The following is a 23,562-nucleotide window of genomic DNA, read 5'->3' on the forward strand; positions in this document are numbered from 1 at the left end:
AAAAAATTTTAAAATTGTAAAATTGAAAAAGTGAAAAATTTTAAAAATCATTTTTATTACATATTACATATTTAAAATAATAACTAGAAAAATTGCAAATCAAATATTGAAGAAACGAAAAATTGAAAAGCCAAGAAATTTGAATCGAAAAATTGCCAACTCTAAAAATTGACAATCGAAAAACTAGAGAATTTGAAAAAATTGAAAAATAAAAAAAAAGTGAAAAGACAAAAAATTGAAAATCGAAAAGTTATAGAATCGTCAAAATTGCAAAGTCGAAAAACTCTATCATGGAAAGATCGAAAACTTAAAACAACTATTGAGAAATTGAAAATTTTAAGTTGAAAAATGAAAAATTGTATAGATCAAAAAGTTTTAAAAGCAATAATTGTAAAATGGAAAATTTTTAAAAATGTAAAATTGAGAAAGTGAAAAATTTTTTAAATTATAATTATTATTACATATTTAACATGATAACACGACAAGATTGAAAATTAAAATTGCAGAAACGAAAAGTTAAAAAGTCAAAAATCGAAAACCAGAGTAACTCAAATCAAAAAATTGCGAAATCTAAAAATTGAAAATCACAAAACTAAAAACTTGTAAAATCGAAAAATTTTAGAATCGTCAAAAATGAGAAATCAAAAAACTCAAAAAGATGGAAAAATTAAATCATTAAATATGGAGAAATTGAAAAATTAAAAAATCAAATAAATTCAAAAAGTTTTAAAACCAATTAATGCTTGTGAAATGGACAAATTCTAAAATTGGGATTTTTTTAAAATAATGATTATTATTACAAACATAGAAAGACTGCAAATCAAAAATCGAAAAAAGGAAAAATTGAAAAATTAAAAACCGAAAAAACAAAAAATTGCAAAATCAAAAAATTTTAGAATCGTCAAAATTGTAAAATCAAAAAACCATCAACGGAAGAAAAATTTAAAATGTTGAGAAATTGAAAAATTGTAACTTGAAAAATTAAAGAATCGAATAAGTCAAGAAGTTTTAAAACCAATAATTGTAAAATGGAAAAATTTTAAAATTGTAAAATTGAAAACGTGAAAATTTTTTAAAATTATGATTATTATTATATATTTAATTAAAATGATAATAGAAAATTGCAAATCAAAAACTGAAGAAACGAAGTTGAAAAATTAAAAACTGAAAACTCTAGAAACTCAAATCAAGAAATTTCAAAATCTAAAAATTGAAAATCGAATAAATAAAGTTGGAAAAACTGAAAAATCAAAAAGTTAAAAAACAAAAAATTTCAATTTGAAAAAGCGGAAAATCGAAAAACTGAAATACTGATAAACTAAAAATCGTGAAACTTAAAATTGAAAATACGTAATTAATCGAAAAATTAGAAAATCCAAAAATTGTAAAATCGAAAAATCATAAAATCGTCAAAATTGTAGAGTCGAAAAACTCTATCATCGAAAGATCAAAAAATTGAAATTTTTTAGAAATTGAAAAATTATAAGCTGAAAAATAAAAAATTGAATAAATCAAAAAGTTTTAAAACCAATAATTGTAATGGAAAAATTCTAAAATAGTAAAATTGAAAAAGTGGAAAATTTTAAAAATTATTATTATTACATATTTAAAATGATAACTAGAAAGATTGCAAATCAAAAATTGAAGAAACGAAAATTTGAAAAATTAAAAATTGAAAATTCGAGAAACTCAAATCAAAAAATTGTAAAATCTAAAAAAATAAAAAACTGGATAAAATTGAAAAATCAAAAAAACTGAGAAAACAAAAAATTCCAAAATCAAAAATCTGGAAAATCGAAAAATTGCAAATCGAAGAACGGAAAAAACGAAAAATTGAAATATTAAAAAACTAAAAATCGAAAAACTTAAACCTGAAAAAAGTAATGAATCGAAAAATTAGAAAAAACAAAAAACAAAACGGATCGAAAAATTGGAAAATCCTGAAATTGTAAAATCGTCAAAAAAGCCGAAAAACTATATCGCCGAAGGTTCGAAAAACTGAAAAAAGTTTTAAAATCCAATAACTGAAAAATGGAAAAATTTTAAAATCGAAAAATTTTAAAATTGAAGAAACGAAAAATTGAAAAATTAAAAAATCGAATAAATTCAAAAAGTTTTAAAAACCAATTAATACTTATTTGTGAAATGGAAAAATTCTAAAATTGTGAAATTGAATTTTTTTAAAATAATGATTATTTTTACATACATAGAAAGAATGCAAATCAAAAATTGAAAAATTAAAAATTGAAACTCGAGAAACTCAAATCGAAAAATTACAAAATGTGAAAATTAAAAATCGAAAAACTAAAAAATTGGAAAAAATTTAAAAAACAAAAAACAAAAAACCGAAAAAACAAAATACTGGAAAATCAAAAAAAATTAGAATCGTCAAAATTGTAAAATCAAAAAACTATCATCGGAAGATGGAAAAATTAAAAATGCTAAATATTGAGAAATTGAAAAATTGTAAGTTGAAAAATAATTAAAAACTCGAATAAGTCAAGAAGTTTTAAAACCAATAATTGTAAAACGGAAAAATTTTAAAATTGTAAAATTGAAAAACTATGATTATTATTACATATTTAATTAAAATGATTACAGAAGATTGCAAATCAAAAATTGAAGAAACGAAGTTGAAAAATTAAAAACTGAAAACTCTAGAAATTCAAATCAAGAAATTTCAAAATCTAAAAATTGAAAAACGAAAAAATAAAAAGTTGGACAAAATTGAAAAATCAAAAAGTTAAAAAAACAAAAAAAATCAATTCGTAAAAGCGGAAAATCGAAAAACTGAAATATTGATAAACTAAAAATCGTGAAACTTAAAACTGAAAATATGTAATAAATCGAAAAATTATAAAATCATCAAAATTGTAGAATCGAAAAACTCTTATCATCGAAAGATCAAAAAATTAAAACATTAAAAATTTTAGAAATTGAAAAATTATAAGTTGAAAAATAAAAAATTGAATAATATAAAAAGTTTTAAAACCAATAATTGTAAAATGGAAAAATTCTAAAATAGTAAAATTGAAAAAGTGGAAAATTAAAAAAATTATTATTATTGCATATTTAAAATGAAAACTAGAAAGATTGCAAATCAAAAACTGAAGAAACGAAAATTTGAAAAATTAAAAATTGAAAACTCGAGAACTCAAATCAAAAAATTGTAAAATCTAAAAAAATAAGAAATTGGAAAAAATTGAAAAATCAAAAAAATTGAGAAAACAATTCCAAAATCGAAAATCCGGAAAATCGAAAAATTGCAAATCGAAGAACGGAACAAACGAAAAATGAAATATGTATTAAAAAACTAAAAATCGAAAAACTTAAAGCTGAAAAAAGTAAAGAATCGAAAAATTAGAAACAATAAAAAACAAATCGAATCGAAAAATTGGAAAATCCAGAAATTGTAAAATCGTCAAATTGTAAAGTCGAAAAACTGTAACGTCGAAGATTCGAAAAACTGAAAAAAGTTTTAAAATCCAATAATTGAAAAATGGAAAAATTCTAAAATCGTAAAATTTAAAAAGTCAGAAACCAAAAATTGAAGAAACGAAAAATTGAAAAATTAAAAATTCAAAACTCTAAAAATTCAAATCGAAAAATTGCAAAATCTAAAAAATTAAACTTGAAAAATCGAAACATTTCAAAAACTGAAGAACAAGAAAAATGAAAAATTGAAAAATTTAAATTATTAAGCACAATTTTTCAAAGAAACGTGATTTGATGGGCCGCACTAAAAGCGGGGAAAGTTCTGTGGAAAAAACCTTCAACCAATTTTTGGTTTTAGAAACTAATTATCAGATACATTAAACAGAAAAATTATAGCTTGCAAGCAATGTGAAATAGACACATTTATCTCATTTCGAGTGCGACAGTGTTTCCACATTTCCCTTTTAAAGTAAACAAATAAAATTAAAAATCGGGATTTAGCGTATATTGACTCCAAACATTTCGTTTTATCAGATAAATTACACGTAATTGTTGCCTAACCTGTTGACTGTCCACGCTTTTAGATCCTATTTCGCGCGAAAACAACCATTTAACTAAAATCATCCTGTCACGCAAGCATACCACAAATGAGAAACTTCAACATCCGTTTAAACGAAAGAAAATACAGATGTATTATTATAAACGAAAAAAAATTAGTAATCCGTAATGTGTTAATGTGGTTTCTTGACAACAAAATAAAATCGTTTATCTAAAATGAAAACTAATGTTTGAGTGAATAAAATTTTGCGCTTTTTAATAGCTGAGAATAAAACTTCTATTCTCTAGATGTTAACACTTTGTAGACTGATACACTCACCCAGAATAAAATTCCTCCCTCACCTAAACCGTTTTCGTCTACTCCGATTTAAGTCCGCCGTTTACAAGCACATCCATTTCCAAACGCTTCCTCACCCCACACCGCCCACACCGCATTTACCCTCAAACCGTAAAAACAATGCAGATCTCTAGATGCGTCCTTTACCACCACCACCTACACGTCGATTACGGTTGTTTCTAGGGACTTCCTCGCGACAACGTCATTCCACTTGTGCCATGACAAATGAAAAAATTTATACGGAATAAATTATAAGCAACGAGGGTTGGCCCCATGCCGAAGTTTGCAAGGTCGGGGGCACATTAAAAATTAAAATGTGACTTTTTGGGAGCTGCAGGGTTGACTACACACCTATCACGCCTGCCTGCCTGGGCTATTTTCGCGGTTGATTCATTTTCCATGGTCGGTCGGACGTTCTCTCATTAACATTAACGAAAATACCGTGGGGCGAAATCGGTAACGGATTCTGCGGTCAATTTCACCGACAAAAACTGAAATGGATTGTTGACTGGTCGTGATATTATTTTAGATCGAAGACGGAAGAAAGAGTGCAGTGAGGGTCTGCTTCGCTTTTAGCAGTCCTGGTTTATAATAATGGAGAGAAAACTGGAACGATTTATGGAGAGCTTTGCGAGCCCTTGCTGTATCAATATTTTCGTGTAGTAGTATGGAGGGTGACATTTAAGAATGTAAGGCTTCTAATGATTTTTTAAAGTGACGTCATCAACTTTTGGTGGGGAAATATGTATATTAATCTTGATGTATGATGTATAAAACGACAGAATTTCAGATAATGCGAAAATTAATCGATTCATAATTTTTTGTGTCAAACTGTCTATTATAAAAAATATTGCAGAAGAAAGAAATATACATTATGTTTCATTTCAATCAATAAAAATTACTTCAGCACCACTACCCACATCGGAAATAAATTACGATGGAGCATTGACCGAATAAACTTCACTAACAAACTGCAAAAACTACGCATTGTTACTATTTTTGAAAAAAAAAAATTAGTACAGTACGAAAATTTATATTAACAGGTTATATTAAATGGTATGAGGTATCGAAATAATGAGGCCGAAAGTAAATTTAGAGGAAATATAATATATAGGGAATGAAAAGTGTTGGTTTTAAAGAAGTTGTCTAAATATATACAAAAAAATCTGGGATATAAGTTTCGATGTTCTGGTTTCAAAACTACAGCGTGTTAATGGTCTCGGACCAAGGTTTTTATAAAATTCGGTTTGAAATTAATTTTTTTAAGAAATCCAAAAAATCTGTCATATTTCAGTTTCATTCTGGAAAAATGGTAGGAATTATCGAAGAAATGAGGCTGAAAGTAACTTCTGGAGGTCGAAATATATAAGAAAATGGCTTTAGTTAAGTTTCAGAGGTGGTCGAAAAATTCCGAAATTTGCACAATTATTGAAAAATGTTGGTTTTAAACAAGTTGCCTAAAATCCCCCCCAAAAAAATGGGATATAGATTTCGATGTACTGATTCCAAAAGAGCGTGTTTATGGTTCCAGGGCAAGATTTTGGAAATATTCGATTTGAAATTAATTTTTTTAAGAAATCCAAAAAAACTGTCATATTTCAATTTCATTCTGGAAAAATGGTATGAGTTATAGAAGAAATGAGGCTGAAAGCAACTTCTGGAGGTCGAAATCTATAAGAAAATGGCTTTAGTTAAGTTTCAGAGGTGGTCGAAAAATTCCGAAATTTTCACAATTATTGAAAAATTTTGGTTTTAAACAAGTTGCCTAAACCCCCCCCCCCCCCCCCCAAAATTGGGATATAGATTTCTCGATGCACTGATTCCAAAAATATAGCGTGTTTATTGTGCCGGGGCAAGGTTTTAGAAATATGGGGTTTGAAACTAATATTCTTTAAATCTAAAAAACTCTAATATTTTAATGGGCAATTCTGGAAAAATGGTAGGAATTATCGAAGAAATGAGGCCGAAAGAAACTTTTGGAAGTCGAAATCTACAAGAAAATGTTTTTAGTTAGCTTCGAAGATGGTCGGAATATTCCGCAATCTTAAATTGAAAAATTTAAGGACATCGATTTCGACCTGCTGATTCAAAAAATATAGCACGTTTATGGCCCCGGGGCAAGATTTTGGAAATATTCGGTTTGAAATTAATTTTTTTAAGAAACCAAAGAAACTGTCATATTTCAATTTTATTCTGGAAAAATGGTAGGAGTTACTGAAGAAATGAGGCTGAAAGTAACTTCTGGAGGTCGAAATCTATAAGAAAATGGCTTTAGTTAACTTTCAAAAGTGGTCGAAAAATACCGAAATTTTCACAATTATTGAAAAACTTTGGTTTCGAACAAGTTGCCTAAAATCCCCCCCAAAAAATTGGGATATAGATTTCGATGTACTGATTCCAAAATAGCGTGTTTATGGTTTCAGGGCAAGATTTTGGAAATATTCCATTTGAAATTAATTTTTTTAAGAAATCCAAAAAATCTCTCATATTTCAATTTCATTCTGGAAAAATGGTAGGAGTTATCGAAGAAATGAGGCTGAAAGTACCTTTTGGAGGTCGAAATATATAAGAAAATGGCTTTAGTTAACTTTCAAAAGTGGTCGAAAAATTCCGAAATTTTCACAATTATTGAACAATTTTGGTTTCCAACAAGTTGCCTAAAAATCCCCAAAAAAAAAAATGGGATATAGATTTCGATGTACTGATTCCAAAATCGCGTGTTTATAGTTCCAGGGCAAGTTTTGGAAATATGTATTCGATTTGAAGTTATTTTTTTTTTAAGAAATCCAAAAACAACTGTCACATTTCAATTTCATTCTGGAAAAATGGTAGGAGTTATCGAAGAAATCAGGCTGAAAGTAACTTCTGGAGGTCGAAATCTATAAGAAAATGGCTGTAGTTAAATTTCAAAAGTGGTCGAAAAATTCGAAATTTTCACAATTATTGAAAAATTTTGGTTTCGAACAAGTTGCCTAAAATCCCCCCAAAAAAAATGGGATATAGATTTCGATGTACTGATTCCAAAAGGGTGTGTTTATGGTTCCACGGCAAGATTTTGGAAAAATTCGATTTTAAATTATTTTTTTTAAGATATCCAAAAAAAAACTGTCACATTTCAATTTCATTTTGGGAAAATGGTAGGAGTTATTAAAGAAATGAGGCTGAAAGTAACTTCTGGAGGTCGAAATTTACAAGAAAATCGCTTTGGTTAAGTTTCAAAAGTGGTCGAAAAATTCCGAAATTTTCACAATTATTGAAAAATTTTGGTTTCGATCAAGTTGCCTAAAAAACCCCAAAAAAATTTTGGATATAGAGTTGGATGTACTGATTCCAAAAATATAGCGTGTTTATTATACCGCGGCAAGGTTTTAGATATATGGTGTTTGAAACTAATATTTTTTAAATCCAAAAACCTGTAATAAGTATTTCAATGGGCAATTCTGGAAAAGCAGAAGGAATTATCGAAGAAATGAGGCCGAAAGAAACTTCTGGAGAGCCAAATCTACAAGAAAATGTTTTTAGTTAGCTTCGACGATAGTTAAGTTGAAAAATTTTTGTTTTGAAAAAGTTACCCAAAAATCCACAAAAAGTTTTGGATCGTCAATTTCGACATGCTAATTTCAAAAATCTAGCGTATTTATGGCCCCGAGGCAAGATTTTACAAATATGTTAAGAAATCCAAAAAAACTGTCAAAAATTACGAAATTTTCATTAACGGGAGGTATTGAAAAATTTTCGTTTTGAAGAACAAATATTGGGATATTGATTTGCATGTGCTGATTCCAAAAATATAGCGTATTTATGCTTCTGGGGCAAAGTATTACAAATATTCGGTATGAAATTCATTTTTTCTTTTTAATTCAAAAAACGGTCATATTTCAATGGGCGATTCTAATAAAATGGTACGAGTTATCAACGAAATGCGGCCGAAAACAACTTCTAGAGATTGAAATTAACAAGAAAATGTTTTTAGTGAAGTTTTGAAGATCGTCGAAAAATTTCGCAATTTTCATTGAAAAATTTTGATTTTGAAACGGTTAAGTAAAAATCCACACAAAATTCTGGAACGTAGACCTCGACGTGTTGATTCCAAAAATATAGCGTACTTATAACTTTTTAAGAAATCCAAAAACAGTGATATATTTCAATTTCATTCTGGAGAAATGGTCGGAGTTATCGAAGAAATGAGGCTGAAACCAACTTCTATATATCGAAATCTATAAGAAAATATATATAGTTAAGTTTCGAAGATGGTCGAACAATTCCGAAATTTTCATTAAGGGCAGGTGTTGAAAAATTTTGGTTTTGAACAAGTTGCCTAAAAACCCACAAAAAAATCTGGGATATAGATTTCGATGATTCCAAAAATATAGCGAAAATGTTTTTATTAACTTCGAAGATGGTCGGAATATTCCACATTCTTAAATTGAAAATTTTTGCTTTTGAAAAAGTTCCCCAAAAATCCATAAAAAGTTCTGAGACATCGATTTCGACGTGCTGATTCCAAAAATATAGCGCGTTTCTGGAAATGTGATAAAATTTTGGAAAACTTGGGTTTGAAATTCAATTTTTTAAGGAATCGAAAAAAATTTAATTCCATTCTGGAAAAATGGTAGGAGTTAAAATTAATGACTAACGGGGGAAGAAATGAGGCCGAAAGTAACTTCTGGAGGTCAAAATCTATAAAATCTCTTCAGTTCAGTTTCGAAGATGGTCAAAAAATCCCAAAATTTCGTAAGTATTGAAACATTTTATTTTAATGTTGCCTAAAAATCACCAAAAAATACACAGATTCCAAAAATATAGTATATTTATGCTTCTGGGGCATAGTTTTACAAATATTCGGTATGAAATTCATGTTTTTTTTTAATTCAAAAAGCCATCATATTTCAATGGATAATTCTGGAAAAATAGGACGAGCTATCAACGAAATGAGACCGAAAACAACTTCTAGAGATCGAAATTAACAAGAAAATGTGCTTAGTGAAATTTCGAAGGTCGTCGAAAAATTTAGCAATTTTCATTGAAAAATTTTGGTTTTGAAAAAGTTACGTAAAAATCCACAAAACATTTTGGGACGTAGATTTCGTTGTATTGATTCCAAAAATATAGTACGTTTATGATCTTGAAATAAGATTTTAAAAATATTCGGTATGAAATTTAATTTTTTTAAAAATAAAAAAAAAACTCATATTTCAATGGGCGATTCTGGAAAAATGGTGGGAGTTATCGAAAAAATAAGGCCGAAACTAACTTCTGCAGATTGAAATCTACAAAAAAAAAAAATGTTCGACCACCTCTTCGAAACTTAACTAGAGATGCGAAGTTTCGAAGATGGTTGAAAGATTCCGAAATTTTCATTAAGAATTTAGTTTTTCTTTTGAAAATGTTGCCTAAAAATCCACAAAAAATTTAGATTACACATTTTGATGTGCTGATTCCCAAAATATAGAGTGTTTATAGTCCCGGACCAATGTTTTAGAAATGTTGTCGAAGAAATGAGGTCGAAAGTACCTTCTGTGGGTCGAAATCTACAGGAAAATATCTTTAGTAAAGTTTCGAAGGCGGTCGAAAACTTCCAAAATTTTCAAAGTGGTGAAAAATTGTTATTTTGGAAATCATGCCAAAAATTTACGAAAAAATTCTGGGATGTAGATTTCGACGTGCTGATTCCAAAAATATAACGTGTTTATAGATCCGGGCGAAGGTTTTAGAAGTAGTCAATTTGAAATTCAATTGCTTATTCCAAAAAACCGATATTTCAATGAACGCTTCTGGAAAAATGGTGAGTTATAGAAGAAATGGTGCTGAAAGTAACTTCTGGAGGTCCAAATGAATACGAAATTGTCTTCAGTTAAGTTTCGAACATGGTTGAAAAATTCCCAAATTTTCCTAAGCATTGAAATTTTTTTTTAATATTCCCTAAAAATCTACAAAAAAATCCAAGATACAACTTTCGACGTACTTATTCCAAAAACGTAGTACATTTATGCTTCTGGAACATAGTTTTACAAATATTCGGTATAAAATTCATTTTTTTCTTTTTAATTAAAGAACCGTCGTATTTCAGTGGGTAATTCTGGAAAAATGGTACGAGTTATCAACGAGAGGGGGCCGAAAACAAGTTCCACTGCCGAAATTAACAAGAAAATGTCTTTAGGGGAGTTTCGAAAGTCGTCGAAAAATTTCGCAATTTTCATTGAAAAATTTTGGTTTTGAAAAAGTTACGTAACAATCCACAAAAGATTCTGGGACGTAGACTTCGAAATGCTCATTCCAAAAATATAGCACGTTTATAATCCGGAGACAAGATTTTAAAAATATTCGGTTTGAAATTTAATTTTTTAAAAAATCAAAAAACTAATGTTTCAATGGGCAATTCTAGATAAATGGTACGAGTTATCAAAGAAACGAAGCCGAAAATAACTTTTGTAAATCGAAATCATCTACAAAAAAATAAATTTTTCGCCCATCTCTTCGAGACTTAACTGAAGATGATCGAAAACTTTCAAAATTTTCATTAACTATTAAAAAATTTTTATTTTGAAAATGTTGCCTAAAAAATCACAAAAAATGCAAGGATATAGATTTTTACGTGCTGATTCCAAAAATATAGCGTCTTCATGGTCCTGGGTCAAGGTTTTAGAAATATTCGGTTCGAAATTCAATTTTTTAATCCAAAAAATTGTCATATCTCAATGATCGATTCTGGGAAAATGAAATGAGTTGTCGAAGAAATGTGGTCAAAAGCAACTTCTATAGGTCGAAATCTATAAGAAAATATCTTTAGTTATGTTTCGAGGGTGGTCGTAATTTCCAAAGTTTTCATAAATATTGAAAAACTGTTATTTTGAAAGTGATGCCAAAAATCCACAAAAAATTCTGGAATATAAATTTCAACGTGCTGATTCCAAAAATATAACAGCGGGCAAGATTTTAGAAACGTTCGGTTTGAAATTCTTTTTTGTTTAATCCAAAAACTGTGATATTTCAATTTTCAAGAAAATAGGTTGTACATCTAAGAGTCAAAAAATGTCCAAACAAACAACAGACAAGCGAAAACGAGAAACTTACATTTTCGTATGCTACTGTGAAAAATATTTCGGAAACCTGAAATCATGTAGAGGATGTTCCAGATAAGTCGCGGCCTTATTAATATTTTATCATGAGAATGGATAATACCGAAATTCTGTAAACGCCATCTTTTTTTTATAAAAGATGGCTCTCTGTAGTCAATTTCCCGAAAATTCACTAAAAGTAATACTGTAATTTTCCTTGGAAAACTGTTTCGAGACCCGATAAGACCATTTTATATTAGATACATTTATTATTAGGAAATCCGATAAGATCTATATCGCAATTTACGTCGAGAGGGCAAACTAAACTTTGAAAATTACAAATTCTTGTGGGTTTTATCGATTTTCGTAACAACCCTCCCCACTCCAAATGATTTAATGTACTGTCAAAACTCGGCCGCGTAATAATTAAAAAATGAATAATATATCCCCAACACGTCTTTAACGACGAAAATAATTCATACTTAAATTTCAAAAATTATTTCCTAAAAACCGAGTTTTATTAATCTTTAATGTTACTTTAGAATCAGCAACTTTCACTTCGTTAATTGGGTTCTCGAAAGTACGAAAGTCAATTTAAAAAGAGAACAAAACAAAATCGTAAAGAGATTTATTTGCGCAAAACTTCTGGTGGTGTACCGAAATTATTAACAAAGGAAATTTTTAAATATCTGCATAATATTGTCATTGCGTCATAAAATTCATGGAATCGCAATTCCTCAAATAACTGCAACAAATTTAAACAAGTCGCACCTCTAACAAGTTCGCAAACGTTAAACAACAAATAGAACAAAATTTAAGAAAAATACGTGAGAAAAAACACGCAATAAAAATATTACATTTAATCACTGTTAAAATCACTTCAAAGAAGACAATCAACAGAAAACGCCTCAAGGTGTTACTTTTCGTTTATTTTATAAATTTGTTTGCTTATTTCCGCAAACGCAATTAAGCAATAAATTAATAAACCACTGTTGTTCGTGCTTTTATTTCAGGGGGTCAAAAAAGACATTTCAGAAAAGAGCTCTACAAACAAGCTTAAACGAAATTACTTTGAACAATTCCGAATCCTTGGGTAAATAATAAAATCGAGAACTCCGAGTGAAAACGATTATGAAAACCCAGAAAATGAGTAGATTAAACAAACGAAAAACGTAGCAGTGCTGCCTAAGAACTCAATTTAATTAGCACCGGCTAATTATCGATTAAACAAAAACACCCAACCTAGAAACATGATTTTCTTGGAAGGGGTGGCAGCAACCTGTTTACTCCGCACACATCAAAACCGAAAAAAAAAATACACGCTCATACTTAAATTAAAAAAACTTACAATTTTGATAAAAAGTCGCTCCTCCTCTGGTCACTAGCCGTGTGGGGTCTCAGGCCGCATTCCGCGCCCCAGTTCCTTCTTATTTTTATTTATTTATTCGCCGCACTCAAATGACCCGATATCAACAGGTTAATCATAACAATTGGTAAGATGCAATAGCGACGTCTGACGGATGCATTCTCTGTCTCGCACACGCAGGCTGCTATTCACTAATACGCGACATTCAAATGTCAACTATCAACCAATCGTGCATCGATCCCGCACTAATCTCCATCCGCCGAACTGGCCAAAGTGTGTTTTATAATGGAGAGGTTAGGTTTATTTACACGGGGCCGAAAAGTCGATATTACCCGAAGCCGAGGAATGCGAGCGCAATTATCAAAATTGTCTTCCACTCTAGTTACGTTCTCGGCCACACGTTATTTTCATGTGGGAATTACGTGTTGCATCTACGAACGCAGCGCCGCCTAGTGGCACGTTTTTTAAACGTGGGTTACTAACTACGCCCATGGGTTCACAACATGAGTGGTGGCGGCACCACTGAACTCAAATTGGCACTTATCCAACCCTTCATATACCTAATTAATTCTATCAATATATCTAGTAGCACTAATATTATTACATTTTTTGAAATACTAAACTTACACCTAGTACCCTTATTTCCAATAATTAGTTTTCTAAATATGATAAGCTTTGAAAAATAAAATTATTATGAATATATTAGAACAAAAAAATATATCATTTCATAAAAAAAAATCATAACGTCAGGATTATATCCACAAAAATCGTTTTTGTGCAATGTTATTGGTATTTAAATTGTCGAATTTATTCATATGTTTTTTTTCATACTGTACATTTCACACAATACATATTTTATTAAAGTGACCCTTTTGGTTCAAATTTTATCCCCGCCTATGGTGAATGGCAACCTTGCATTTATACTTAATTTGTAATAATTAAGAATCTGCCAAGTCCAGTTGGTTGTAAAACCTACCCACAATGCATATGAACAAATTCAGAGGATTATACAACTCTTCACTGGCCTCTTCATCCAGGTTTGACCGTATCACCAAACACTTCTTGGCGAACTCACGCAAACTGTAACAAAAATCGGGGCTCAAAGGCTTCTCCAGCAGAGTTAAAATCGCATAAATCCAAGCCCCCATTTTCTCTCCAATACTCGCCCCCACTGGAACCGTTTCCAAATGTCTTGAAATTAAATACAGCATCCTCATTTTGGCCGCTTGAGTGTACACAGTGACTTCAGAAAAAACGGGATACTCGGTCTGCGTCTTCTCTATAAACGACTCTTCATTAAAAGAATTAACTGTCAGTTCTTTGGTTATTTTAAAGTGGATGAATTTTCGAAAATTCGTGAAGTCTTCTACTTTGGCCATTTGCCACTCCCTCGTGGGTATGAGCATGGAAGGCGCTTTTTTGATCGAATTTCCCTGAAAACTACAATCAGACGTGTTTAAACAAAGCCGGCCATTTTACCACTTCTACTTTGAGGGTTTGTTGGTTTTTAAATTTGCTGCGGTCGATGTCAACAGTAACCCATTGTTTGTACTTTTTTCGTTCGTAGATAACATGTTGCAGATATTCTTCACCTGAAAAGTGTGAAAGTCGGATAAAAGTTACCAAATTGTAATTTTTATACCTGTTTGGGGCACCTTGTCGGGGTTAAAATCGTCGGGGAATTCTACATGAAGAGCCTGCTTCAGAATGCCACTATCGTCGTCTTCTTCGTCAAAACTATCATCGTAGTCACTCACTTTTAGCATTTTCAGTCAAGTTTAGTCGGAAATTCGGAATTTACTCAAAACATAAAAAGTGAGGTTATACGAATCTAAACATAACCTCAAATTTAAATGACGTTTGTTTTCGTCAACAAATTCTTTATTTAATGTGTTTATTTACAAAGTGTTTTGCCATACTTGTGCTAATGAGACTGATTATGTAAACCAAGTACTCTCAGTTTCATTGATTGTATGAAACGTGTGTACGCACTACATAACCTCAAATAATCCTTAATTCTTACAATGGACAATATAGAGTGTGAACACTGCGGCGGCACCGATTTTTACAAAGAAGCCGGTTTTTTCTTCTGCAAAGGGTGCCAAGTTCAGTCACAAGAAGTCCAAGAGTACGTTTTTGATGACTTTACCGCCGAAACCAAAACAAAAACTCGGAAAGTACAAAGCGAGAAGAGCGAAAAAGTCGACAACAAAATAACCAGTTGGGAGTGCTATAATCACATTCTTCTAGGGTTAACCGAGGAGTTAATAAATTTGGGAGCTAATAGAAAATTTAAATCAGTGGTTAGAATTCTCTGGTTGCGTTACTTGGAGAAGGTGAAAGTGTTCACACTAGGGCAAAATCAGCTGCCTAAATTGCAAGCAGTGTCTAACGCAATGTAAGTGTTCATTCTGGGGTTGCACCTACTCATTTTTGTTTGTAGAGACGCCGAAATCGTGTATGGAAAACTGGCAAAAAGGAAACGAAAACGGCGGCAGTCATCGTCGAGTGAAGTGGATCTAACAACTTTGGACTCGTCGTCACTGAAGCAAGAAAGAATTCGGAGAAAGCGGGCTTTAATTAAAGCTCAGTATGAAGATTTAAGTCAGAAAAGTCAAGGTACCCCGTCGTTACACAACGAAACTTTGGCGAGTCTCCAAAGTTCTGAAAAAAGCTCAAAAAGTAAGCCGCTGGCGTATAATATTTACGCCTCGAGAGAGCTGAAACGTATACAAAGGACGCGGTATCACTGGCGTAAACACATTGTAGATTTTGAAAGGAACTTGAAGTGCCACAGAGTTAGTTATAGGAGGATTTCACATAGATACCGCCAGAGCCCCTACATTCTCTCTCTAAATAAACTCTACTCAATTCTATATTTAGCTCTACTTATTGGCAAAGACAAAATTCAGCTTGGTGATCTTTTGAGATTCATCAAAGAAGGGAAGTTGAGTTTCAACTGTTACAGTCATTTTTTTCCTGAAAATTTTGCCGACAAACGTCTGAATTTTCGTAACTTTAAAAAAAATAGCGTTTTTGCAAATACACCATTCCGGGTTATTACGTCAGAAATGTCGGTTTTTTTGGAAGTCGATTATTATGTAGTGTGTCCTGATTTAGTAGAACTTAGCGAGAGATACTGTAAAGAGTTGAATTTACCCCGGGAAATTTGCACTTGTGTTAAAAATCTTCTAACTAGAGCTGATGTTAGAATGTCATTTCGCAAACGAGTGAATAAAGTCCCAAATTACGAAGGCCGCGTTTTGAGTATAATTCTTTTTGTTGTTAAACTGTTATTTGGGCTTGATGATGTAACGGAAATTCATTTAGGGACTTATGCGGATATTTTGAACAGAAGCGATTTAATTAAGCCGAAAATGTTCAATGTAGTAGAGTGGTTAAAGCATATAGAGTACAGAGACTGGGTTATGACGGAAGAACATTTTCCGACCAATTTTAACAAAAGTTGTGAACCAAAAATAAATTTAGCTCTTGGGGTTCTTGGTAAGAAAGAATACCCAGCTGAGGTCAAAATTAACGCAAATAAAGACAACTACAAGCAGCTTTTATCAAAGCTGAAAAGTGAACTAGACGAACCTGATACTTTGGAACTTCCGGTCACCTTTACGCCGTTTTTCGATTTCGTAAAACTACTACCAAAGTCGAAATATATGGAAATTTTGTCAAAAGACTTCAGTAGTGACAGTTTGAACCACATTTTAAAACCTAGTCGGTTTCTAGAAATTTTGAACGACCAACTTGTGGTTGTACATGGAGGTGCCAACGATGATTGGGTTTTCGAAAAACTTGTTTGCAACGATCAGAAAAGAAGGCACGAATTAAAGGAAAAAAGAAGGCTAGTGACAGTAAAACTTTCCTTTGATTGTCGATCTGAACGTGAAAATCACCAACTAGAGGAAAAAAACGACTGCGAACGCTACAAGGATAACTTCTATGCGGCCAATGAAGCGTCTTTCTTGCGAAATATGCACGTGTTGAGCAAAAACAACCCGAAATATCGTCCAGATTTGGACTTCGATGCAATCCGGAATAGTCTTGATGCGTCTCGAGAAGAATATCCAAATCACTACAACCCATATGAAAGATTCTGGATGCGGACTAAACTTCGTCTCGAGTTACAAAGTCAACAGGAGTGCAAAAAGTTTCTAGAGACGTTTCCTTATAATTTTCGCGTTGTGTTCAAAGAGTGTCAGCGAATCGCCCAACAGAACGAACAGGAGCTCCTGGTGGAGTACCAAATGACCGAGCTTCACTTGGTACATCTTGCAAACTATGGGAAAAAAACGCACAAACAAACGGTGATCAAAGATAAGCTAATTTCGAACTATTTACAAAATTGTACACACTTATGGTGACGTTTGTTACATTATATTATTTTACTACTGCTCGTGTTTATTTGGTTCTGGTAAAATGGTACTGGACTGGAAAAAACCGAAAAACTTGGATGCTCTCTCCTGTGCGGACTCCGGTCTGGACGACTGATTAACAATAGTCTGTAGCTGGATGCTCAAATCCTTGATTCGTTCTTCCTTAATGTTCAACAAGTTCTCAAGATGGTCGACTTTGTTTTTCAGAATGTTAACAGCTTCAGACTTTTCGTCTAACTGGGCTTGCATTTTATCAACCACGGTGCTGGGTACCATTTTTTTGTGGGTACCGTTTTGTAATTTCCCCACAGCTGGAAATCACGTGAAGTATTAGTATTAATCGTATTTTGAAACCACTTACCATTGTTTGGCCCTTCTAGATAGAAAACTTCACAATGTTCGTTACCGCTTGTTTTCTGCTCAACTTTTTGTTTTATCTCTAGCAAAAGCCTCTCAATTGCTCCCATTTCGGCTTTGCATAACTGGTCGATTCGTTTTTTCGTTAGATTGATTTGTAATTTTTTCAGTACTTTGTTGTTGAGTGTTTCCCAGTTGATTAATTTTTGCGAGTAGGAATTTTTGGGGCAGTAGTTGTGCAGCTCGACGAGTTTGGGGTAATGATGCTTTAAGATTTCAACGAGGGGCACTAAAGTCAGTTTGGTCATTTTGGGAAGATAAAAGCGTTAAAATACGTACCGGCGTCTGCAAAATCACGATTTATATTACGTTTGGGTCTAGATATTGTGTGTTCTTCGATCCATTTGTACAATTCTTCATAATCACCTTCCATTTTTGTCGGATTTTTCCATAAAAAAATTAATCAAAAAACGGATGACGTAATGTCTAAAACGTTTTGAATTTAGAGTAAATAAAAGGGTTGCTTGGTTATAAGGGATTATTTTTTTGTTCGTGTGTGGGCAAGTTAGCATTTCGGGTGTAATTCAGGTATCAATGACTATTATACTAGAAAGATTTTAACATAATACTTGAAAGTTTGATGTATTTTGTTATCAAATTTAATTCTGCCAATTTAATTTTTTTTATATGAGAATCCCTGCAAGTTTAAATAAAAAATTAAAAACATCGTTTTTGATTCAATCAATGTAAAAATGTCTCATTCTTTATTTAATAATTTTAAATGTGTTAGATTGTTTTTCCAATCTAACATCAAAACAAGTTAAAAAACGTGTGTATTGTGAACAACCCCACAGTTAGGTCTGTTTAGGTTTAAAATTATAAAAAGTAAACAATTTCAATATATTTTGAGTTAATTTAGTTTCTTGTAAATAGTAGTTCTAGCTGTTGAAATTTTAAGGTATTTTACTTGTTACTTCCCGAGCGTAAGCTAAGGAAATATAGTAATCGAGTCCATCGGCCGAATTGCCACTTTCATATTTTCTCGACTTGTCATGACCTCTAGAGTACGAAAAAAGTGGTCTCCCGTTTCCGTATGTCTATCTGTCTGGTGTCTGTATTCATTTTTTTATTAAAGAAGTCCACTGCCTGCACTTGGGTGTGTCAATCCGTGCAGAATTTTACCATTGACATCCAGAATTTTTGGAAAAAATTCGAAATTGAATAACAATATTTTACAATACAGGGCATTACACGAATGAGTACGAGCCTGCAAAATGCAACCCAAAATACAAATTCAAAACTTACTTGGATGCGTTTTTTAAATTTCAAATAGCCCTAAACATAGTTATCCGGGCGTTAGAAATTTATCACTGTTTGTCAGCATTTGAAATGTATTCAAATAACGATAAAACGGATCTGATTGTAACACCCTGTATGATTTTGAAACTGCAAAATCGATTGCTCCTAAATCGTGTAAATATTTTAAGGTTATCGTAATCATGACAAATTGTTAAGCAACATTTATTCGTTTCCCCCCCTCCCAAAAAATTAATGACGTCATCTCAAAATTTTGCCAGATAAATTCTATCCAAAATGTGCAAAATATGATGAGTCTATACTTGTGATTAATAGGCTTTGGATCTTAGGTTTTTTGCCTTTTTATATCTACTTCAGGCATTGCAGCGAAATTTATATATTTATCCGAATTTAAAAAATTATGTTTATTTAACGCCCATTTATTACTACCTAAAATGCCTAATTTACCGTTAGAGACCTAAAGTGTTAATTAAACGACCTAATTGTAAATTTTAAAAGGCTTAAAATAGGATTCCACGACCAAGGAAGCGAACGTGCTTGCACAATAGAGATTTTCCGTGAATTCATTGCTTTGGCTGGCAGATTGTTTAAAAATGGGTTGTAAACAACGCCCTTGAGTTTAATGGTACGGGTTTGTGTCGCCAACTGACAACGCTGGCCTGCATTTCATTTGAATTATAGCCGGAAGGGAGGTGAATCTCTGAAAAAGCGTTTTATTTTAGAAGTTTATTGTTATATACTGAGTGTCTACGTGTTAGTGAGTGTGCTGGGGACGGTTTTGTTTTTTGTGCATACAGTAAAGAATCCTCAAAATGCCTAAGGTAAAATCATCCATGAAAGATAAAATCAAACTATGGTTAGGGAATAATTTGGACACTAATTTTCAATTTCCTTCTTCAACCAAAGACAATGAGTTATTCTGCAAAGTGTGTGGAAAAGTTGTAAGTAAACATTTAAAATACTGCAGCTTGAATTATGTTCACATTTTTGTTTCCTAGTTTAAGTGCGAAAAAAATCACATTTTCAACAACACTGCAATGACGATGCACATAAAAAGAACAAGAATAAATCCAGTAAACAGACATTATTAAACATTAGTTCCGACAATGATTTTAGGCAATTTTGCACCGATTTATGTAGGGCATTTACCGCAGCAAATATTCCATGGAATAAAGTTAGTTGTCCTGAGTTTAAAAATTTTATGCATACATTATATTTATACAGGAAGGCATTTACCCTCAGAAAGCACTTTGAGAAAAAATTATTTACCAAAAGATTACGATATGGTGAGCACTAGAATTTTTATTTAAAAACTTTTTAACATAAATTTTATAATTTACAGGTAATAATTAAACAAATTAGAAATTCTATTGGCAATAATGATATATGGATTAGCGTCGAGGAGACGACGGACAGATTAGGAAGATACATAGATAGCCCATTTAGTAATTGGAAAGTTATCTTCTGAAGAAACTGGCCGTCCATTTCTACTAGCTTTGAAGCAGCTTGATAAAACTAATAGCAACACAATCTCGAGATTTACTCGTATAAACGAATCCTTGTGTGTGCTATTGATAATTTTAAGCATTGAAATTATTATAATTTATTTAATCGTTAATTTGTAGCTTGATTGGGCCAAAAGGAACTGAACACAATAAAGTTAAATGGTTTGTATCAGATGGTGGTTCGTACATGATCAAAACTGGTACTAATTTGAAGGTGTTTTATGAAAATATAACACACTTAACATGTATGGCACATGGGTTACATTTAGTGTCTGAAATAATTAGACTGAATTATCCAGATGTCAATGGGATAATTAGCCATGTTAAGAAAATCTTTTTAAAAGCACCAATAAGAGTAGAGTTTTATAAAAACAGTTTACCAAATACACCTCTCCCACCTGAACCTGTATTAACCAGGTGAGGCACTTGGATTCAAGCATCATTGTTTTATGCAGAACACTTTGATGTTTTAAAACAAGTCAGTAAATATATAACGGTTTTTTACTATCAGTCTTATATTGAATATTTTTAGGTTGTAATGTCATTTGAAGCCACAGATGCACAAAGCACTAAAAAAGGTCAAGAATTCCTGAATAAAGCAAACGTTAAAAATGAACTCTTGTACATTAAAACTCACTTTAAAATTATTGCTGATGCAATAGAACAATTATTAACTATAGGTTTAAAATTAAACCAAAGTATGAAAAATTTGACCCAATAATTTGCGAACATGTTAAAAACATTAAAATGTCGCAAGAATTAAAAACCCATATGCCACACTATATAGGAAAAATTTTTCAAAATGAAATTATATCCGTTTTAGCAACCGTAATAAAATCGAAAATAAATAAATTAATAGTAGCCGCTAAATACTTTTCAATCATTTTAGATTGTACTCCAGATGTTAGTCATGTAGAGCAGATATCGTTTGTCGTCAGAATTGTTGACGTAACAAATTCAAATGTCTCGGTATGCGAATTGTTTTTAGTATTCTACCCTGTACATGACACGACGGGCGAGGGTTTACATAATTATTTAGTAAACGATCTCTTGAAAAAATATGACTTAAACGTACAAAATATTCGCGGACAAGCCTATGATAACGGATCTAATATGCGTGGCAAAAATTCAGGGTTGCAAACAAGGCTCAAAACATTAATCCACGAGCTCTTTTCATTCCTTGTGCATCTCACACGTTAAAATAAATCTTGTAATTAATGACGCTGCTAAAGTTCTTTTTGAAACAGTACATTTTTTCAATGTGATACAAGAGTTATATAAGTGTTTTTCAGCATCCCCGCATAGATGGGAAGTTTTACAAAATAATACTCCTAGGCTCACTTTAAAACCTGTGACTGATACTAGGTGGGAAAGCAGAATAAACGCTATTCGTCCCCTGAGACTTCAGCTAAATGGCATTATTAAAAGTTTAAATGACTTAACTGAGGATAGTTCTCGAGACATCAAAACGAAATACGGCCAACGGATTGTTAAACAAATTAACAGACTTTAAATTTATTTGTTCCATTGTTATTTGGGATGTTATATTATCAAAAATAGATGTATCAAGTAAAATGTTACAAAGGCCAAGGTCTAATTTAAATGAATACTCAAGAATATTAAATGATATTATATTAAAATTTGTAAAAGATAAGCGATGTAACGAGGAATTTCACAAATATATTAGTGTTGCGAAAAATTTTGCAGCTGAAAATGACGTTTCTGCTGAATTTTCAATTATTCGTAAAAAAACAAAAGTAAGACATTTTAGTTACGAATGCCCAGTCAACAACTTGGAAGATCCTATAGAAATTTTTAAAATAGATTTTTATTTTGTAATTTTAGATACCGCTATAACAGCAATTGAAGAGAGATTTCGAAATTTAAATGACTGTAATAATTTATTTAAATTTTTATGCGATTTTCAAAATTTATCTGAAGAAGCATTAAAAAAAGCTTGTTTTGATTTGGACCTCAGTTTACAAGCAAATGTCGAAAATTCATTATTAAAAGACATTGATGGTTTAGATTTATTTCACGAATTACCTTAAAAACATACAAAATCATACAAACAATTTTTTTGAATCCTATTTAAAATTTAAATTACATCGTTAACAATAATTTACAATCATCATTTCCTAATTTATTTATTTCTTTTAGAATTTGTTTGAGCTTACCTATAAGTGTTGCCACTAGTGAAAGAAATTTTTCGAAATTAAAATTAATAAAAAATTATTTGCGATCTTCTGAGCCAAGAGCGGCTAAGAGAATGAAGCCTTTTAGCAATTGAAAATGAACTTTGTGAAAGCTTAGATCTGTCCGATATTATAGACGACTTAGCTAGGAACAAAACTAAGGGAGTTAAATGGTAACAAATAGTGATGTTGTCTTTTTCCTGTCAAGTATCTCACTTAAATTTATTTAATTGTTTGAGCTACGGTTTTTTCTTTCATATTTTTTGTATCTTTGTTATATTATGTCTACCTACATGCTGTATTAAATAAACTGTTTTTTTGCTTATTTTTTACCATTTATTTGTAACAAGTTAGGGGTGTAAAAAATCCACTCGCACGCAGACTACTGACAAGCCAGAACCGGCCCTGAATACTTGTAACGTTTTTTTAACTTCAACGTCGCGAATGCCGTTTACAAATGCAAGCCACTCTTGAATAGTCGGTGGCTCGGTGGTGCTTCGGAGTATGCTTCCCCAACTTTCTGTGCTCTTGTCTTTAATTGGACGGCAAAAACTATTTTCGGAGTTCTAGGGCACCGTATCTATTTCATCTATCTTCTTCAGACAGAGTATGGAGTATCTCCAGCGCTGCACTTCTCAACGCTATTACCAAGGCTGTAGCTTTCATTTCTTCTTCCCAAAGATTCGCCGCTGCTGCCTCGAACTGCTTTTTGTATGATGACCACGGTGTCTGACCATCATAGATGGGTGGTTGAATTGTTCTATGGGCCGACTTTACATTACATGAGCTAGTTGTTGCTGTATTTTTCATTAACTTCTCGAATTTCTTCATTTTGATCTCCATCCTAGCTTCTATAATTTTCACTCGATCTTTTATACATTCCTCTACTGATTTCTCGAACTCACTCTTTAGCTGATGTTCGACTTCCTCTCTTACTTTTTGATCTATCAAGACCACATTTTCTCCGACAAAATTTTGCATAACCTTCAAATTTGTTTCTATGTCCTTCATTTGTTCTTTAATTCCTGTTATTTCATTTTTGTTTG

General features: G+C 31.6%; 5 protein-coding genes across 7 annotated transcripts in view; 2 read left to right on the plus strand and 3 right to left on the minus strand.

Annotated features, from left to right (window-relative positions):
• Window positions 1-13,037, minus strand: part of LOC135142652 (protein phosphatase PP2A 55 kDa regulatory subunit) — an 87,264-nt gene extending 74,227 nt beyond the window's left edge. Inside the window, exon 1 of the mRNA XM_064074403.1 lies at window positions 12,737-13,037. The gene's annotated coding sequence lies outside the window, so the exon portion shown is untranslated. The remainder of the gene's footprint in view (window positions 1-12,736) is intronic.
• The window catches only part of LOC135142679 (phospholipase A1-like), a 59,476-nt gene that overhangs the window by 31,131 nt on the left and 4,783 nt on the right, over window positions 1-23,562 (plus strand). The window lies entirely within an intron of this gene.
• Window positions 13,538-14,622, minus strand: LOC135142571 (gem-associated protein 2). 2 transcript variants are annotated; one of them, XM_064074296.1, is made up of 3 exons: window positions 14,397-14,622; window positions 14,237-14,346; window positions 13,538-14,187 (listed from the first exon to the last, which is right to left on the minus strand). In XM_064074296.1, the coding sequence occupies exons 1-3, from the start codon at window positions 14,518-14,520 to the stop codon at window positions 13,693-13,695; spliced, it is 729 nt and encodes a 242-aa protein (XP_063930366.1). In that variant the 5' UTR covers window positions 14,521-14,622; the 3' UTR covers window positions 13,538-13,692. The 2 variants fall into 2 exon arrangements, with proteins under 2 accessions (XP_063930366.1, XP_063930363.1); XM_064074293.1 differs by having other exon boundaries at window positions 14,234-14,346.
• Window positions 14,772-17,152, plus strand: LOC135142560 (TATA box-binding protein-associated factor RNA polymerase I subunit B). Its single transcript, XM_064074283.1, has 2 exons — window positions 14,772-15,152; window positions 15,198-17,152. The coding sequence occupies exons 1-2, from the start codon at window positions 14,779-14,781 to the stop codon at window positions 17,128-17,130; spliced, it is 2,307 nt and encodes a 768-aa protein (XP_063930353.1). The 5' UTR covers window positions 14,772-14,778; the 3' UTR covers window positions 17,131-17,152.
• LOC135142581 (sperm flagellar protein 1-like) lies at window positions 17,076-18,021 on the minus strand. Its single transcript, XM_064074309.1, has 3 exons — window positions 17,839-18,021; window positions 17,504-17,788; window positions 17,076-17,453 (listed from the first exon to the last, which is right to left on the minus strand). The coding sequence occupies exons 1-3, from the start codon at window positions 17,930-17,932 to the stop codon at window positions 17,155-17,157; spliced, it is 678 nt and encodes a 225-aa protein (XP_063930379.1). The 5' UTR covers window positions 17,933-18,021; the 3' UTR covers window positions 17,076-17,154.

Source organism: Zophobas morio, unplaced genomic scaffold, assembly GCF_036711695.1.
Source record: "Zophobas morio isolate AGI-343-1 ecotype UQ-CSIRO unplaced genomic scaffold, CSIRO_AGI_Zmor_V1 ptg000004l, whole genome shotgun sequence".
NCBI lineage: Eukaryota > Metazoa > Arthropoda > Insecta > Coleoptera > Tenebrionidae > Zophobas > Zophobas morio.

Bases quoted from the DNA above. Each gene is read 5' to 3' on its own strand.
- LOC135142581 (XM_064074309.1), bottom strand. From the start codon at position 17,932: ATGGAAGGTGATTATGAAGAATTGTACAAATGGATCGAAGAACACACA. The intron at 17,789-17,838 runs GTACGTATTTTA...AACTGACTTTAG, and splicing joins TCGTGATTTTGCAGACGCCG to TGCCCCTCGTTGAAATCTTA. The intron at 17,454-17,503 runs GTAAGTGGTTTC...CGTGATTTCCAG, and splicing joins TCTAGAAGGGCCAAACAATG to CTGTGGGGAAATTACAAAAC.
- LOC135142571 (XM_064074293.1), bottom strand. From the start codon at position 14,520: ATGCTAAAAGTGAGTGACTACGATGATAGTTTTGACGAAGAAGACGAC. The intron at 14,347-14,396 runs GTATAAAAATTA...CACACTTTTCAG, and splicing joins CGACAAGGTGCCCCAAACAG to GTGAAGAATATCTGCAACAT. The intron at 14,188-14,233 runs GTAAAATGGCCG...TGTAGTTTTCAG, and splicing joins AAACCCTCAAAGTAGAAGTG to GGAAATTCGATCAAAAAAGC.
- LOC135142560 (XM_064074283.1), top strand. From the start codon at position 14,779: ATGGACAATATAGAGTGTGAACACTGCGGCGGCACCGATTTTTACAAA. The intron at 15,153-15,197 runs GTAAGTGTTCAT...TTTTGTTTGTAG, and splicing joins CAAGCAGTGTCTAACGCAAT to AGACGCCGAAATCGTGTATG.